Genomic DNA, 18,630 nt, shown 5'->3' with positions numbered 1-18,630 from the left:
TTGCTCTAAAGTTAAGTTCCTGTCTCCTGGAGTTTCGTTTTGTCTAAACTGACCTTCATTGTGAGTTATAGTTTCCTGTCTCCTGGAGATTCGTGTAGTCTTAACTGACCTTCATTGTGAGTTATAGTTTCTATTTCCTGGAGATTCGTTATGAGTCTGCTTCAAGCTTTAATAAAAGAGGAGGCGGCGGGACGGGAGGCCAGAGGGTGCGCGGAGCTGAACTGAGCAAGTCACCTGTCAGCTCTCTGTGGCTCTCTCCCTGCCGCGGCCGGTAAAAATGAACAACCTTGCCTGGTTTCGTCTGGCCATCAGCCACCTTTTTTATTTCAGTAAGCTTTCCCAAAAGGCGTCAGGGCATTTAAACCTGACACTATACTGTATATGTGTTAGTATCATAAATTTGTATTTTAATTGACTTCTTTCATTGTCTGTTACTGAATTATTGCTATTTTATGTTATACTGTGTAAAGCGCTTTGTTATAGTTGTTATGAAATGCGCTACACAAATAAAGTTGTATTGTAATGTATTTTGTCCAAGAATTGATGTGACTCAAAAAGACTTTCAGTTTTGGGGCTAGTCAATATTGTATGCATTTTGGCAACCTACAGTCTTGTGCTTTTCAAGTTATTTCAGCAACAATAATGTGTACCAACAATTTTATTCACTTGTAAAAATAGACATTCTAGCTTGGTAGCCTTTATGGATATGAATTCGATACCCATTTGTTTTGCACAGGTTTCATTAACCCCAAATGTATAATTTAAGTACTTTTGGGGCAATTTCAAGTGAAAGAATTGCCAAATAAACTTATGCCAATAGCCATCAGTGTACAAGTACTTATTTAAAATATTTACAATGCATACCACCTAAGTTCTCTAACAAGCAAACTCATCAGCAAGACAAGCTTTTCATTACTTATTTGTTTTGCAGTTAAATCATGTGACATTAACACACCTGTGGATCTGCTTGAATTAAAGAAAAGAAATCCAGGCCTACACATAGGAGACAAAATAATTAGATTATTTACAGTGTAACACCACAGACAATACTAACAGTGCAGAGGTAGTAGACTTACTCTGCAGTTCTGCGGGAATATTAGCCAAGGTGGATGGGTGGAAGGGGACTCGATAATCTGCTAGTGTAGAAGATAGATATGATGGGTCCAAGGCTTGAACAGTTGACACGTGTATATTGGAAGGTTGATAGGTCAATACTCTGAGAGGATAGAGACAGAAATTATTATTTGGTATCAACAATAAAGAAGGGAATTTAAACTAGTTGAAAATCATAATTACATCAAAATATCATAATTCATATATTCAGAGAACACGGCTCATTGAGGCAGTATTTTGTGTTGTAGCAAACCTCTTTGCATGCATATCCTCATTTTTTGAAATGTAAACACAACGTTTCTTGAGAGGAGGATCTGTCTGCTCTTCCTCGTCGGTGGAGGAGCTTTCCAGAGTCAAATCAATGACATCTGCCTTCTTGGTTGGGCAGAACTCAGCAGAATGTGGAACCACCAAAGATTGTTGCAGCGGAGCGGAAGCTAAGAACAACAAACCATGTTATAATTTTTCTTATTTCATTATACGCCTTTAAAACTATGACAGAGACTGGACCCAAGAGTGGGCTGGATTGTGGACAGCTAGTAATAAGAAACTACTGTGGATTTTAGGTCTACCAAGGTTTTGAACAGTGCACAAGGATGAGTATTTGCAGCAGCGTACAAATACATTGTAATGCAACAGAAGAAGGCATGCTCAGTTGCCTATAACCTAAACAAAACATCTTTTAACAGGCTTCCTGACATGTGTAGACCTCTTTAAAGGATTTTATCATTCACGACGGATGTAGTAACATGTACAGGAAGTGCGTTATGAGTCTTTGAAATGATCTTTTTAGCCCATTTTTGCACATTTACAGGCGTCATACTTTTGCCCCCTTGTCCTCGAACAGGGGTAGGCAACTCCAGTCCTAAAGAACCACTGTCCTGCCTGTTTTAGAAGTTTCCCCCATCAACACACTTGATTGAAATGATCAGCTCATCAGAAAGATCTGTAGAACCTTGCTGACAGCCCTGATCATACAAATCAATTGGGTCAAGGAAGGAAACTTCTAAAACAGGCAGGACAGTGGCTCTTTAGGACCGGAGTTGCCTACCCCTGTCCTACACGATTAACCCGATCAACCATCAGAGCTGGCATAAAAATATTCTTGAGATTTCTTGCGCTATTTTCCAAAAATGGCTCTAAAGGCCCCCAACATATTTTCAAGGAAACAATCGTTCTGTTTCACCTAGATCTGCGAAAGTTAGAAGACATATATATACCAGCCCAAGACCTACAAAAAATTTGTTCGGAGCCTTATGACAAGAAGTCCACCCTTGTCACTTTTTATTTTAATTAGGCACCAATTTTTGGCCTCTTATAGAAGTCATTTAATTAAAAAAAAAATCTGAATTTCATGTTTAAGATGGAAATCCATCTAAAGCTTTTTTTTATTTTATCTCTCTTTTTATTTCACCATATGCAAGGATAAATTATGCTGCTTTCCATGTGTAAACCTAAGCGGAAAGTCATGAAACTTTGTGCACACATCAAGCCTCATGAAAAATTTTACATTTTAAAGTCGCCATACAAATGAACCAAAACAAAATGGGGCTGTAGCATATAGGGGTTTAATGGAGTCCTGCCCTGGTACACTTAACCTATGACTTGGAAAATTGGAAGGCACTAAAAGCAGCTTCAGACTTACAAAAAAGCTATATCGTAACATATACAGGAAGTGAGTCATGAGAATGAGAATGTATAATTTATGCACAATTACAAGCGTCATGTTTTTGCGCCCTTGTCCTAGACCAGGTGGGCAATCTACGGCCCGTGGGTCACATACATTGGTCTTTTTAATCCAAAGACCAAATAGTTTTTGGTACAGAATTCATGTTTCCTGCGAATGATTGATTTATTGCCTTAATTTGACTGGATAAACACAATGTCATGGAGGATTTCCAGTCAGGTTTCCAGAAAATGCATAGCACAGAGTAAGCCCTGTTATGAGTTTTGAATGATATTATTATTAAATAACCCGCAATAGGTGAAATCCGCGAAGTAGTCAGCTTTATTTTTTTTTATTATTTTACAATTCATTTGATATGATGCATTGTTGTGGTTTGTTTGTGCGTGTAGATGGGAAGTTGTGGTCCTGCAGTGCCACCTTGTGGCATTGCTGCGTTCGTTTTAAGCGTTTTATTTCTTCTTCCATCTTTTTTTTTTTGTTATTCAACTTCTGGGTTGCTTCACTTTGAGACATGTGCACATATATTGACAGAGAAGCGGTAAAAAAAAAACATGTATATTAACACACACTAGGTCAGTGCTTCTCAATTATTTCCTGTCACGCCCCCCCTACCAAGAAGAAAACAATTTGCGCCCCCCCTACCACCAAATTTTTTTACATTTCGTACTAATGTACATGTTCTTTGTATGTTGTTGTTACATTGTCTATAAAATATCCCTTAACAAAGCTAAATTGATAAAAAAAAAAATCATTCTAACGATGATTGTGAGGATCTCGAAAGTCAGTACTGTTGTGCAAATATTGAGAAGATAAATATATACTATACGTTTTTTTGTTTTTTTTTAACTTTATTAACATGAACAAACCAAACAGATATTAATACATACATAATATAGGAAAGACAAAAAGAGCCAGGGGGATTTGAAACAAAAATTCTAGATATGTATAACATAACAACAGTTTTAATGTTTACTATACTTTATTTTTAGGTTTACAAAACGTTGGACGTCGAACCTCTTCGTCGTGATGACGTCAGCCATTTCCGTGTTCCAGCCTGAGAGCGTCTGTTAAATTGCTAACGTAACCGCCGTCTAATTTTATGTTTAGATATGTAATAGTTGCAATACAATATTTCTGTTCATAGCTGCTGGCTCTCCGCCCAAACGCAGTTCGAGTCAGACTTCTGTTAAAAGTCAAGCATACATCAAAGCAATTAATTTTAGCGCTTAGCGCGCTTAGCGCCTCCTTGCGCGCCTCCTTGTTTAGAAAGCTACTTGTTTGCGGAGTGCGGAGTTGTTTATTTGCCATCACGTAGGTTGTTGGTGCTGCTGTGCGCGGACTTACATATAGTTCAAATAAAGACCGTTCTGCTGCGGCGCAAGATAGCTTGGCACAGAGCATTTAAGTTGCGGCGAAAGAAATCACTTCAGGGACAACGAGCGACAGGGCGACGCTTTTTTTTTCCATCAGTACTGCGTGAACTGGGGGCACAAACAGTTTTCGGTCCCAAAACGAGCCATCGTTCAGCTGTACTACGGCGGGAAAAAAACATGTTCCCCAGGATCCCACACACCCCCATTATTTGACAATCACTGCAATAGGTATAGAGCATTAATTTGATTGTCTTGGGAAAGAATTGACATTGTGATTTTTTTGTTATTTTACATTGTTGGTAGCTCAGAATCTCGATGTGTATCCCAAGCTAAGGCAAGATAGCTGGCTGTCAGAACTGTTAACTAGCGCCCTTGGAGAGCTTAATGAGGTACCGTAGTGTATAAAATGTTAAGTATATTAAAAATGTAAATTATTGATGGCAAATTGAAATGGTGTCATTTAATTCATTTAGATTTCTTCATTCCTTTGAATTGAGTTGATAGGAGCTGTAAGAGCCAGTTCTTATTGTGCTATATTTTATTTTATGTTAGGAATTTACAAAGATTCATGTTTAGTGCTTATAGGTAAACTATGGGATTTAGAATTTAGAATTTACTTTGTTGTAAATGATGGTGTCGTTAATTTAATAATTCTGATTTGTGTTTGACTGCGCATGTGCGTGTGGCGAGATCCTCCCCTCTGCATACAGAGGAAGAGTAGACGATGTGCTTGTGGGACAACTGCGAGCTTGTCGGTGGCTTTTACTTGTCTCTGCTAGACATCACATACAAAGCAACAGCGCATGCGCAATATATCCTGTCCGTTCCGTAACCAAAGATCAGTTGTAGACAAGATCAATCAAAGATAAAGATAAAGACGTGGAAATGGGGAAATTTGCAGTGTTAGCACAATATATCTAGTCCGTTCCGTAACCAAACAAAGCACAGAAGCCGCGATTGGTGAAGCGCGGGATTACTGTATACCGAATTTTGTTGGCAAATTTACTGTATTTTTGTGTAATGACAATGAAAGGAAGTCTAAGTCTGAAGGAAATTGTAAGACCAGAACTGCATAAAAGAAGTAACAGCTTTTAGTAAGATATGAACTGTACCATGAACAACATATTTTCCCAGGACATACATAACACACAAAAAAAAAAGAAATTTGGGCCATTCTACACCAGTGTGGGTTTTACATGTAGAGATAAGTATCGGCATGGTAACAATTCACTCAAGCCCCTGTGCTAAAGAAAACTAAATTCATCACTTGAATTGATTTTTAATTGTGTTTTTCTTTAACCTGAATACAAAACGTTTTGCTTTGCTTTTTTCGTATTCATAATAATCATCATCACATTCAAAATGTGGTATGAGCCCTAAAAATAAGACAGAGGGAGAGAGAGATAGAACGAGAGAGCATGAGAGAGTGTGAGAAAGAGTTCGAGAGAGAGCGAAAGAGAAAAATCTCATAAAACTCGGAAATAATGTTGCTTACCAAAACACAATTGTTACCAAATCAACATGCATAACCCATTTTTTTCAATATTTTTTAGCACTGTAAATTAGTATATTTTAACGACCTAGTTAGGTTATGTTTTATTGTAGGGTGTTGCCGTTAATGGCTTGGGGCTGTCATGATTTGTATTTGTTATTTTTGGTTTAGTATTTAGTTTCATGTTTTGGCCTTGTGTTCCTGTGTCTTGTCTCGTCTTGTCTATTGTGTCCACCTGTGTTCGTTTACCCAAGCCCTTGTGTTAACAATCCGGTCCTTCCAACCCTGCGTGTCTTGTCCAGGTGCTCCTCGTTGTATCGTCAATTTGTGTGTATTTAGTCCCCTGGTTGCTTTCAGTTCTTGTTGGTCCATTGTCATTGTCACTTGTCACTGTCGCTTGTCCCTGTTGCTTGTCCCTGCCGTTGGTTTCCTGTCGTTGTCTAGGTCCGCATCCTTCCTGTCTGATTCTTCAAGTTTAGTTTTGTTAGTCATGTTTTGTTCATGTCTGTTATTTTGCACTTTTTGATATTTTAGTTTTTCCAAGTTCCTCGTTTGCTTTTTGTTTTCTGTTTATTAAATACCCTTTAAGTTACCCCTGCCTGGCTTCCCTGCGTTTGGGTCCTCACCAACCTCAACCCGGTACGTGACAGAATGGACCAACCAATCATGGACCCAGCGGGAAGCTCACGGTGGCATGTTCGACGTCGCCGCTCGGCCTACTACCCCCCTCAGCCTGCCGACCAACCCCAAACCCTTCATGTTGGTTCTGCTTTTTGTTCCTCGTTTGTTTCTCCCTTTTCGTCTAGTTATGACTCACAGCACCCTCCCATTTCACCTCCTCACATTTTTGTAGATTCTGATTGTGAAGATGATTTTGAATACATTTACAACCTTTTAGATTCCCAGTGCGACACAGATTTTGTTAGGCCCAGTCATTCTCCTTCCCCGAATCAATTTTTGTCACCTTTTTCTTTTGAGTCCACCCCTGAATCCTGCCCATCAGACCTTTACTTGGGCACCCGGTTGGCCATCTATCCCGGACCTCCTCTGGGTGGTCAACGACGCCGCCCAAGTAAAGGATCTGCCACCCGTCGTAATATCACCCGCTTTTCACTCCCCGAGTCACGTTTTTCCGATTCACTTAGTTCACCTCGTCCGTCTGTTTCTGCACCTCGCCCAGTTCCTCGCACGTTTAGTAGTCCAAGTTCACAAGCACCCTAGTCCCGGTCCCTCGTATCTACCGTTCCCCTGAATCCCTATGGCGGCAGGCTGATAGGGATCAGGTCCCCGCTCCGGCTTAACGCCAGTTGCAGCCTCCCGCTCCGGCTTAACGCCAGTTGCAGCCTCCCGCTCCGGCTTCACGCCAGCTGCAGCCTCCCGTTCCGGCTTCACACCAGCTGCAGCCTTCAGTGCCGGCCCCTCGCCAGCTGCAGCTTCCAGTTCCGGCGCCTCGCCAGCTGCAGCATCCCGTTCCGGCGCCTCGCTAGGCTGCAGCCTCCCGTTCCGCCGCCTCGCCAGCTACAGCCTCCTGTTCCGGCGCCTCGCCACCCGCTGAGCCCCGTTCCGGCTTGTCGCCACCCGCTGAGCCCCGTTCCGGCTCGTCGCCAGCCGCTGAGCCCCGTTCCAGCTCGTCGCCAGCCGCTGAGCCCCGTTCCGGCTCATCGCCAGCCGCTGAGCCCCGATTAGTATTAAACTTATGATCACTGTTATAATTGAGCCAGTGTATATGGAAGTGTGTGAGTGTATTGTGTGTGCGTGAGCGCAATAAACAAAGCAAAGAAATAGTTGAGTTGCATCCGCCGTGTCTGTCCTGGCTACCCTTTCCAGAGGGAGTTAATCGGGCTAGAGAGCTTAGATCGATTAAAACTGGACAGTCGCAAACCGCTGACGGAGCTGTGCGAGAGTGAACACGGAAGCCGAGCGGAGATCGAATGTCGTTGACTGCCGGTGCCGAAGAGAGAGCGCAGGGCTGAAACGGACGACAACAGCATCGCTGCATCTGAGTAGCGGAACCCAGAGATAACGGGGCCGTTGACGTGCAGAACAAGTGACACAAACGAGGGTGAGCCTGTGTCGAAGGTACGGAACTAAAGTTAATCAACTCTCTGTTCCTGGACGCAAAAGGCGAAACTAAAGCTAAGCTCGGCTAAGAAAAGATGAAGTCAAAGCTGAGAAGGCTAACGTTGCTTTGCGTTTTGAACAGCTATTTGTTGCTAAAGTGACTCTCGTGATCGTGTTGACTAACGAGCTCATAATGGCAGACAACAAGCTAGATTTTGAAGGCTTAAAGCAAAGGCGCTCAAATGCACAACGGAACTTTACAGCACGGATAAATCTGCTTCATGTTAGTGCTGGACAATTACGTGAAGTTGACTTGTCAGAAGAGCTGACAAGAGTGAAAGATGATTACTATAAACTCCTGGACGCCAGTAATGACTACATAGATGCGCTGGAACAGTTAGACCAATGACAACAACAGTGAACCTCAGGATGCCATGGCCAGGAGAGAGGCCAGTGAACACAAATTCATCGAAGCTGAGAACATGATCTTGGAGATACTGTGGTTCAAATATGTGGAACCTGATGTAGACTTTTGTGAATCAATTCAGGTCAACTTTTGACCAGCTTAAGTCACGTGTGCGAAGCACAGCGGCTTCATCATTGCGGCAAGTTGTTGAAAGCAATAAACTAGAAAGAAAACTGCAAGAATTACGAGACGCTTTTTATTGTTAGATTGAGAGATTATCAGCCGCACGGAAAAGAAAAATGTTTGCTTTTTCTGTCATTAGAGGATGATAAAGCGCAATTAATGGATGAGTGGACGTGCCGATGGAAGGATGAGGAAATAAAAAGGCCTAAATCAAAGTACAGTTTCAATGGTGATGATGACGAAGCAACATTTGTGGTGGCTTTGCAACCTAAGTCCACTGTTAACGCTGAATTCGCTGCCCCCAGCCCACCTGTTGATGGGCGAGGAGCTGAACATGTTAATAGTTCTCCAACATCAATTTCTGCTAGCAGAACGGGGATAGTTACCAGCTTTGCTCAAGTTGACACCATGAGCAGTCAACCCAGGTTTTGTGACTGCTGTGGTACAGCCCCCCCTTGCAGTCATAACAGTTTGACAGTGAAATTAATACCGGCCCAACGCCATCTCCAACCTTTGCAAATGCTTCACACTCTTTAAGTGTTCCTACGGCACCTACCAGTCTCAGCACGGGACATGGCAATAGCTTGCAGCATAATAGCCCTGATATGTATGCCAGAGGTGTTCAAAACATACAAGGCGCTCGACCTAAAATAAGTTTACTAAAGTTCTGTGGGTGTAGGAGGGACTATTGGCGCTGGAAAACTGAATGGGAGAGTATCCAGTCACAAGCGGAACCTACGGGTTCACCAGAGTGCAAAAAACTTCATCTACTAGACAGCGTAGATGAAACTGTGAAAACTGAATTGCGGCTTTTGTTTTGCCGGGAGGCAAGCGATATCTTTAGAGAACTAGAGAACTGTTATGGAGATAAAGCACAAACAGCAGAGGAAATTGTACTTGAACTACAATCCCGACCTGTTGTAAGAAGCTATCAGCCACGAGAGGCTCTCGAATTGATCCTAGCAGTCGGAAGGGCAGCATTGGACCTTACTGATCTAGGGTGTGTGGATGCTATACAGAATCAATTAGTGATTCGGTCTTTAGAGAGCAAACTACCTGATGTTATAAAAAGGGAGTGGCTAATGCAGTGTTTTTCAACCACCAGTGCGCCGCAAGATATTGTCAGGTGTGCCGTGGGAAATTATCCAATTTGTGCCCCTGTGCGGTCTAGCGCTTGGGAGAGTAGTAAAATGTAGTACTCTTCCATACCAGTAGGCGGCGGCAGCAGCAGAAGGTAGCAAATTGCCTTGTGCTTGGAGACAAGCGATTTAATGACGCATGGATGCAGCGAGATGTGGATAGCAGAATAAAAAAAGTGAATAACAGAACAACGGTGAACGTGATGGATACGTTTTTGAAGAGAAAAAATGCTGACTCTGAACTGGACCCTGGACAAAATCGGGACCTAGATGAAGGCCCTAGTATGAGTGGCAGTAAAAAAAAAAAGCAAAGGCGACCTGCAAAGTTTCTGCCGCGAGGCAATACAGACAAAGCTATCTTTCATTTGGATTTACTTTTACCGGAGATGCAACGACACCGACTCCATTGTGCTTGGTATGTGGTAAAAAGCTCTCCAACGGTGCTATGATCCCAAGTAAGCTTAAACGCCATCTCCAAACGAAACACCCTTTACTTCAAAACAAAAATGTGGCGTATTTTGTTCGCCTGCGTGAACACACGGAGAAAAAAGCAACTTTCATGAGAAAAACCGCAAAGGTAAGCGAGAGAGCCCTTAAAGCTAGCTACCACGTCGCTGAACTTGTGGCTAAATCAAAAAAGTCTCACACTGTTGCAGAGGAATTAATACTTCCCGCCTGCAAAGCCATTGTAAATGAGATGCTCGGACCCGAAGCGGCTAAAGAAATAGCCAAAGTCCCGCTCTCAGATAACACAATTTCCAGACGTATTAATGACATGTCTGCAGACATAGAAAGTGTGGTTTTGGACAAGATCCGTATCAGTAATAAATTTGCGTTGCAACTTGATGAGTCTACTCATATAAGTGGACACGCTCAACTGTTGGCCAATGTGCGTTTTGTAGATGGAGACACAATCAAAGAAAACTTTCTATTTTGCAAGGCTTTGTCAGAAAAAACAAGAGGAGAGGAAATTTTTCGGGTCACATCAGAATATCTGGAAAATGGAGGACTTAAGTGGGAGAACTGCACGAGCGTCTGCACTGACGGAGCTGCAGCCATGGTCGCCCTTGTAAGCAGAGTGAAGGAAAAAAACCCAGAGGTGATCATTACGCACTGTTATTTACACCACGAAGCCCTCGTAGCCAAGACTTTACCAGCAGACCTTGTTCCTGTGTTGGATGATGTTGTGCGCATGGTAAACTTTGTGAAGTCACGACCTGTGAAAAGTCGCATATTTGCGGCTTTGTGTGAGGACATGTGAGCGAAGCATAAAGCCTTGCTGTTTCATCCGGAGATCCAATGGTTGTCCCGCGGCAAAGTGCTGGCCCGTGTGTATGAGCTGCGAGAGAAACTCAAAGTGTTTCCGACAAATGAGGGGTCCGATTACACAAAGCTGATTGCAGGTGATGATTGGTGTGCAAGGCTGGCAAACCTGGCAGATATTGTTCATCATCTGAATGAACCGAACAAACGAAATGAAAACCTGCTTACCAGTACAGATTAAATTAATGGATTCCGTTCAAAGGTGCAACTCTGGCAGCAACATGTGGAAAGTGGCAATCTTGAAACGCTCCCACTCACCAATAAATGGCAAGATATTAACTGCTGCACTATGTAATAGTTAAACATTTGAAAACTCTTGAGGAAAAGATGTCATTGTATTTCTCTTCAGCCTCCACGGAGTCCTTTGACTGGGTTAGGGACCCATTCAGCTCAGCATCAGCTGTTGGAAAGGACATAATTTTACAGGAGCAGGAAGAACTAACTGAACTGAGAAAGGACCGTGGACTCAAGCTAAGCTTTACTGATCTACCTTTGGACAGTTTTTGGTTGGCAGCTGCCAAGGAGTTCCCTATGCTGGCCAACAAAGCTATTATGACATTGCTCCCATTTTCCACAACATAACTGTGTGAGGTGAGCTTTTCAAGCCTGACTGCTATATAAAAACTAAAAACAGAGAAAGACTGAGAGCTGTGGAGGACGAGCTTCGTGTGTGTCTTTCATCGATTCTTGCCAATATATCAGCTCTGTGTTCATCCAAACAAGCCCAGGTTTCACACTGAGTGAGTATAAATGTGAAAGATTATAAGATACGTTATTCTTTGTTTATTTGATTCATATTCAAGACTTTTAATAGGTCATTCTTCAATGTTAAAAAACACTTATATTGTTAAAAAAAGCTTTTTTTTCACATTTTCAGCTGGTGGTGTGCCTTGGCTCAAAAAAGGTTGAAAAACACTGGGCTAATGTATGTAAACAATCCTAACAATGTCCAACAAGGAAATCGATTTAATAGAATTTTATTGTTCCTGAAAGATCAAAAGTCATTACTTGTGAGGTTGGAACAATTACTGCCAAGCAAGCAGCGGTCTATTAATACTTCTGGAAAGCCAAACAATCAGAACCTTGGCAACAGAAGTAAGTCATTTACAACGACGACAAAGTCCCAAAAGTGACTCCCAGGGGGTACAGTATGTATGTGGTGATGAAAGTCATGGAGGAAAGCTTTTCCGGTGTAAAACTTTCAGGAAGGCCACATTGCCTGAGAAGAAAGCTCTGGTAAAAAGGGCAAAAGCCTGTACAAAGTGCCTTGACGTTCATGGGATGGATGGCGCTTGCACCTTTAAATTTCTTTGCCGCAAGGAAGAATGTAAGAAAGGTGACATTTCAGCAGACTACCGCTATTTCCTTTGTCCAAAGGCTCCAAAAAGGATGTCGTCAAGAAGGAGGACAAAATGGAGGGGAAGAGAGGGATGCGTGGTCCAACAGAAGAACAAGAGGCAGTGTTTGCTGAGTTGGGACGAACTCCCCATCAACTCGAAGCTGTCTGCAAAGCGTGTACAAACAAAGCATCGACACAAGTATGTTTCAGCAAGGATCTGATGGAACAGTCGAATTTAATCGAGTATCCAGCCCTCATGATGCTTATACCCATCACGGCAAAGAGAGGAAGCCAACTGGGAGCTTTGGTGGATCTTGCCTCTGATACTAATTACATCACGCACCAAGCAATACAAAGACTTGGGCTAACCGGCGAGCAAGTCTCTCTTGTCGTGAATGGTGTGGGCACAATGAAGGTGGAGGTCTACACAAGAAGGTATCTTGTGACAATTAAGGTGATGACCCCACGTTGGACTTTACGACTCCACAAAATGATCTACTATGGGATGGAAGACCTCGTTAAAGTGGAGAGAGTGGTTGCATTAAAGCAACTAGAGCGTTTCTTCCCAAAAGTTCAACCAGGTGAATTTGCCCGCCCTAAGACCATCGACATATTGATCAGTACACAAGAAGGTCGATTAGCTCCGCAAAGGCTGCAAAGAGCAGGCGACCTGGTACTTTGCGATGGCCCTCTGGGCAAAACTGTCAGCGGTACGCACCCAGATCTCTTTGAAGAGATAGAGGTAGCTACATGGCGTTCAGAGACACACTTTGCTCATTCAATGAGGACAGTTGCAGTCAAAGTTGAAGATCATATTGTAGGAAAGAGAGAAAGTAGTTCGGAACAGAAAATAGGATTGAAGTCCGAACAACAGCGACATGCAATAAAGAAATCCTTGAGTGGTTTAAATGGCACAGCATAGGAGCTGCCTGTAATCCAGCTTGCGGGGGTTTTCGCTGTGGAGAGTACCCGCCAGGAGGAAAAGAAATATCCCTAGCTGATGAGAAGGAGCTGGAGATAATAAGAGCAGGCCTGACCTTCCAGGAGGGATGGCCATAGTGACAAACCACATTGGGATGCAAGTACCTTCGGAAGGAAGATCCAGCTTCCCTTCCCAAATACTGAAAGGCTGTAGAAGCAACGTTCCTGAAAGCTGAGAAGCGGCTCATGAAGGACCCCATGTGGAAAGAGGCTTACTCACGGCAAGTCCATGACATGGTGGAGAGAGGAGCTGCTGTGAAACTCGCCCAGGACGTGTTGAACAGCTGTGTGGTGGATAAGCCATCTGATTGCACCGAACCCACATTCCGTTACTATCCCAGTCAGGCTGGTCTGGAATAGTAGCCAAGATTTTAAGGGGGTGAGCATGAACAGCATTTTACTCAAGGGCCCAGATGTCCTCAATCCTATAGAGCGTACTCCTCAGATTCCGGGAAGATGAACATGCGGCCTTTGGAGACATTACAAAGATGTATAATTCCGTATGGTTAGAGGAGCAAGAGGTCCACGTCCATAGATTCCTGTGGAGGGACTCACCTAAGGATGAAATTGAGGACTATGCTGTTGTAAGGGTGAATATGTGAGACAAGCCAGCAGGATGCATTGCGCAGGTAGCCATGCGAGAGACTGCTAAGGTACCCCGATTCTAACATATGGTGGAAGAGAGACGAGTCATCAACGTAAGAATCTTCGTTGCGTCCTACGACGACCCACAATTCTTGGACAGGACACTGCAAGGGGTGGTGTTGATACTCAAGGCAGGCGGCTTCCATCTCAAGCAACAGATCCGGTCCGGTCAAGGTGGGAGGCGGGATGGGACAGAGTCTCATCCCATGACTCTCATGTTGCCAAACCGGCTAGGGATAGACGATAATAAAGCCCTGGGGGTTCGCTATCGGATGCACGAAGATAAGCTCTTCGTGATGGTCTCCATTAACTTATTTGGAAGAAAAAAAAGGGTGAGGACGGAAATGGATCTTGCAGAAAATGAAGTGGAAGAAAAGAATGAATGAAAAGAATGCTTTGACCCGTCGTGCCCTACTGAGTGAAATCGCTGGGCTGTATGACCCATTTGGTCTTGCAACGGCGGTGAAACAAAAGGGAGTCATCCTTGTGAGCAGGGCCTACCAGGAGGCTGGTAAGCTCACTAAAGACACCTGGGATGAGCCTCTTTCTGATGAGCTATGGCTTAAGGCAGTCGAACTGTTCAGAGTACACACGTCTGAGCAGCATTCAATTCAGTAGAAGCCTCACGCCCTTTGGTTGGAGGAACAAGCCCGTGGAATCCCATTTTCTAATGGGAGTTGTGAGTCCTACGGTCCTGTGTTGTACTTACGATGGGAGACATCTGATGATGATGTCACACGGCTGGTCGAATCAAAGGCCAAATTAACCCCCCTTTGATCAGAAAGTTGATGCTATCAAGTCTGAAGTCTGTGGGGCTGTCTTTGCTGCACGCCTGAAAGAATATGTTGAAGCACGGACAATTAGATGTAGGAAAATGGTATCACTTCGTTGACAGTCAGACAGTACTCGGGCCATCCAGAGGCAGAGTTACGGGTTCCAGACGTTCTTTGCAAACAGAATAGGAGATATACAAAAGGCTGAGCCTGTAACCGATTGGTGGTGGATTCTGGGTAGGGTCAACGTTGCTGACCTAATTACAAGGGGCTGCTCTCCTGGACATCTGAATGAAAACTCTGAATGGCAAAAGGGTCCAGAGTTTCTTTCCAGTCCAGTTCAACATTGGCCTATGAAATCTGCTTCTGAAGTGGTAGCTGATGCCAGAGATGCTGTTATCAAGCTCCAGAGGAAGGCATTTACAGTAGTTCTCACCAGGGCACAAGCAAAAAAATGTTTTAAAGCCCAACAATCTTAATGGTGAAGATTCCTCTGCCACTGGAGGTGTTAATGTAACCCCAGAATCATCAAGACACTGGAAGAATCTTAACATGACCAAAGATGCAGAGATGCTGCGAGGAGCCACGCTTATTGACCAAGTGGACCCAACTAGGTACAGTTCTCTAGCTAAACTCTGTGGGGTGATCAGTTATGTCAGGAGAGCTGTAAAGAAGTGGTTAACGTGCATTAGAACAACCTCTAAGCCATTAAAGTGGGAGATTGTACCAACAGTACTTGAAATTGCATTTCAAGACCTGTGCCTGGGTGCCCAGACAGGAGTTACATTCCCTGTAACTACGCTAGACAGACTCGTTGTCAGTAAGGATGATGCCTCAGGTCTCTTGTTGTGCTATGGCAGAGTTCAAACCATTTCGCATGAAATAATTGGAGTGCCCCTGATTCCCTATAAAGCGTGGATCAGCACCCTTCTGACACGTGAAGCTCATGAAGCTATGCATGAAGGCGTTGCAGGCACAGTCCTCCGGGTGAGGTCTAAAGCATGGGTGGTGCAGGGATCGCGAATAGCCAGGAAGGTCATAGACTCCTGCATGCACTGCCGTAAGAACAAAGCCAGAATGTGCAAGCAAGAAATGAGCGAGCTTACCGTCGAGAGAACTGCATCATTTGAATTTACAGCTCTGGATCTCTTTGGTCCATATGTTGTTAACGTACAGTAAAACGAAGAGCGAGAATGGGTGTGGTGTTTAGCTGTATGGTTTCAAGAGCAGTGCATGCTGATATTGTGGAAGATTTGTCAACAGAAGGCTTCTTGAAGGCCTACCAATGTTTTACGGCTCCCAGGGGTCACCCAAGAAAACTCTGGTCTGACCAAGGGACCAACCCTGTGGGTGCCAGGCCGGTGTTACAAGAACTTTAAGAGTTCTTGAATGACCTGAATAAGGATTTGATTCAAAAACGGGCAGCAGCTGCGGGAACTGACTGGTCGTGGATGTTTCACCCAGCAGACTGTCCCAATCGTAATGGGGCAGCTGAAGCATAGTCCGTGTGCTCAAGCTAGCACTGAGCATTGTTGGCGAAGGCAGTAGCCTGACAACATTGGAGTTGCAGACACTTCTCTATCTGGTCGCCAATTTGTCAAATGAGAGGCCAGTCGGTGCCAGAGCTCAAGTACAAGACAAAGCTGTGGAAGTCATCACTCCCAACTCACTTTTGCTTGGCCGTGCAAGTCCCAAGGGGGATTCCAGAAGATTTGATTTTATGTCATATCCTGTTGGACGTCTGAGGTCAATTCAGATTGATATTGACAAGTTCTGGAAGCGATGGAGCCAGCTAGCAGGACCTGACCTCTTCGTTCGCCAGAAATGGCACACCCCTCTCAGAAATGTTGAGGTAGGGGACATTGTGTGGCAAGCTGACCAGAACGTACTCCGCGGCCAATTTCAACTGGGCCGAGTTGTGGAAGTTTTTCCTCAAGCAAAAAGAGTAGTATGTGATGCAAGGGTAAAGACATGCCAAAGTTTTCCTGCATTTAATGGACACTCGAAAGGTAGCCAAATTACAGGAACCTGCACTGCCGTCATCTTTCACAGGGATGCCAGGAGACTAGTCGTTTAACTACCGGTCGAAGAACAGGTAAAATCTCCCCATCGCGTGGTGTGTTTTGGCAAAGGATAGTCCCTGCCACGTGGGGTGTTACTGTAATGGAAAAGACTCCCCACCACGTGGTGTGTTTCGGTAAAGGATATTCCCTGCCACGTGGTGTGTTTTGGTACAGGATCAAGATTCCCCACCGCCAACCTTCTCAAGGGTTGGTGGTGTGTTTCGGTACAGGAAAAAGGACTCCCCATCACCAACCCTCGAATAGGCTGGTGGTGTGTTTCGGTATGGAATAAAGACTCCCCGCCACCATCTGCCTCAAGGGTTGGTGGCGTGTTTCGGAAAATGGATTTCACTGTACTGAATAGAACTATTTGTGTTATTCACGGACCTTGAGAATGCATTATAATAAATATAGTTTTGAATATCCTAATTACGCTATTTACGGACCTTTAGTATAATTACATGTATTATGTACATCCAATTTATGTTAAAGAAAATGTATTGCGTAGTTATGGTGGCCAACTTGGATTCTAGAATCAGTAGGCCAAGTGGGAGGTGTAGTACTTTGCCGCAGTTGAAATATTGTTCATTTTGCAACAAGAAAGGTGTGCCGATGTTTCGACATAATGTGATTTTTATTACGATGATCCCAGGACTGTGCATGTGGAGCGGGCGTGGCTATATATATGTTTCTGTTATTTCCGGGTTGTTGGATGTCAGGACCGGGACGCCTTGACGTTTTGCGACCTACTACTGCTACTACTAGTACTACTACTGTTGCTACTGCTACTCCGAGTATTACTACAATTACTACCATTGCTACTACTGTGGCTACTGTGATAAGTATTAAACTTAAAAAACTGTTATTATTGAGCGAGTGTATATGGCAGTGTGGGAGTGTATTGTGTGTGCGTGCGCGCAATAAACAGAGCAAAGAAATAGTTGAGTTGCATCCGCCATTTCTGTCCTGGCTACCCTTTCCAGAAGGAGTTGATCAGGCTAGAGAGCTTAGATTGATTAAAACTCGACAAGCAGTATGTCAGACACATTGCCATTAACAGTATGGGATCAGTTTTCAGCCTTGCCGCTTACAGGCAGTGATTTCTCTAGATTCTTTGAACCTTTTGATAATATGAATGCGCTTTGTAACAGCACCAGCTGTTGTGTAATGCGCTCTATAAATAAGGTTGTATTGTATTGTCATTGTCATTATCGACACCGCTTATCCTGTACAGGGTTGCAGGAGGGTGCTGGAGCCTATGCCAGCTGACTACGGGCGAAAGGCACACTACACCCTGAACTGGTCGCCAGCCAGTCACAGGGTAGACATAGACACCGTCACTGAGTGGGAAGTGAACCCACGCTGCCCGCAGACAACTCAGGCGAGTGTACTACTCCACCATCAGTGACCATGTATTGTATTGTATTGTATAATATATAGATGATGAAACCCCTAAATTCTCTGCATTTGTATGTTGAGGAACATTGGCCTTGAACTGTTCGATGATTTACTCATCCCGTTGTTCACAAAGAGGTGAACCTCGCCCCAACTTTTTTTATTTTGAGCCAACTCCCAATTAGCCTGTTCACCTGTGGTATGTCTTTTTTGCCACCTGCCCCCCTTTTTAGGAATGTGTTGCAGCCATAAAATTCTAACTTAATTATTATTCGCTAGAAAAAATCAAGTTTATCAGTTTGAACATGATATATCTTGTCTTTGTAGAGTATTCAATTAAATATAGATTGAACATGATCTGAAAATCATTGTATTGTGTTTTTACTTATGTTTAGCACAACATCCCAACTTCATTGGAATTGGGTTTGTACAATCAGTTAGTTGTATTATGAGTGGGCTGTATTCGAAGTACTAGATTTGGCTACTAGAGGGAAGAGACAATAAATAAAGACAAAAAAACAAGTATGTCAATTTTCAAATTGAAATGTATTGAAAAGTCGTCATTAAAAGACAACAAACAAAAGACAATGAACATAATATTTACTAAACTGCAGTTGATACCGGTTCGACAGGTTAATGTGCACAATTACAGTCAAC

General features: G+C 43.6%; 1 protein-coding gene across 4 annotated transcripts in view; it reads right to left on the bottom strand.

The window, feature by feature from the left end:
* pias2 (protein inhibitor of activated STAT, 2) overlaps nucleotides 1-18,630 on the bottom strand; it is a 155,886-nt gene that overhangs the window by 40,574 nt on the left and 96,682 nt on the right. For all 4 annotated transcript variants that reach the window (XM_088303375.1, XM_088303385.1, XM_088303367.1 and 1 more), the window contains exons 11-13: nucleotides 1,367-1,550; nucleotides 1,077-1,216; nucleotides 956-993 (exon numbers count right to left, since the gene is read on the bottom strand). In XM_088303375.1, the coding sequence (XP_088159501.1) occupies nucleotides 956-993; nucleotides 1,077-1,216; nucleotides 1,367-1,550 (362 nt within the window). The remainder of the gene's footprint in view (nucleotides 1-955; nucleotides 994-1,076; nucleotides 1,217-1,366; nucleotides 1,551-18,630) is intronic.

The sequence above is a fragment of the Idiotropiscis lumnitzeri genome, chromosome 1 (assembly GCF_059441095.1).
Source record: "Idiotropiscis lumnitzeri isolate Australia: NSW breed Sydney's pygmy pipehorse chromosome 1, RoL_Ilum_1.0, whole genome shotgun sequence".
Classification (NCBI taxonomy): Eukaryota; Metazoa; Chordata; class Actinopteri; order Syngnathiformes; family Syngnathidae; genus Idiotropiscis; species Idiotropiscis lumnitzeri.
Note: the sequence above shows the minus strand (reverse complement) of the source record. Positions and strands in the feature narration are given on the sequence as shown.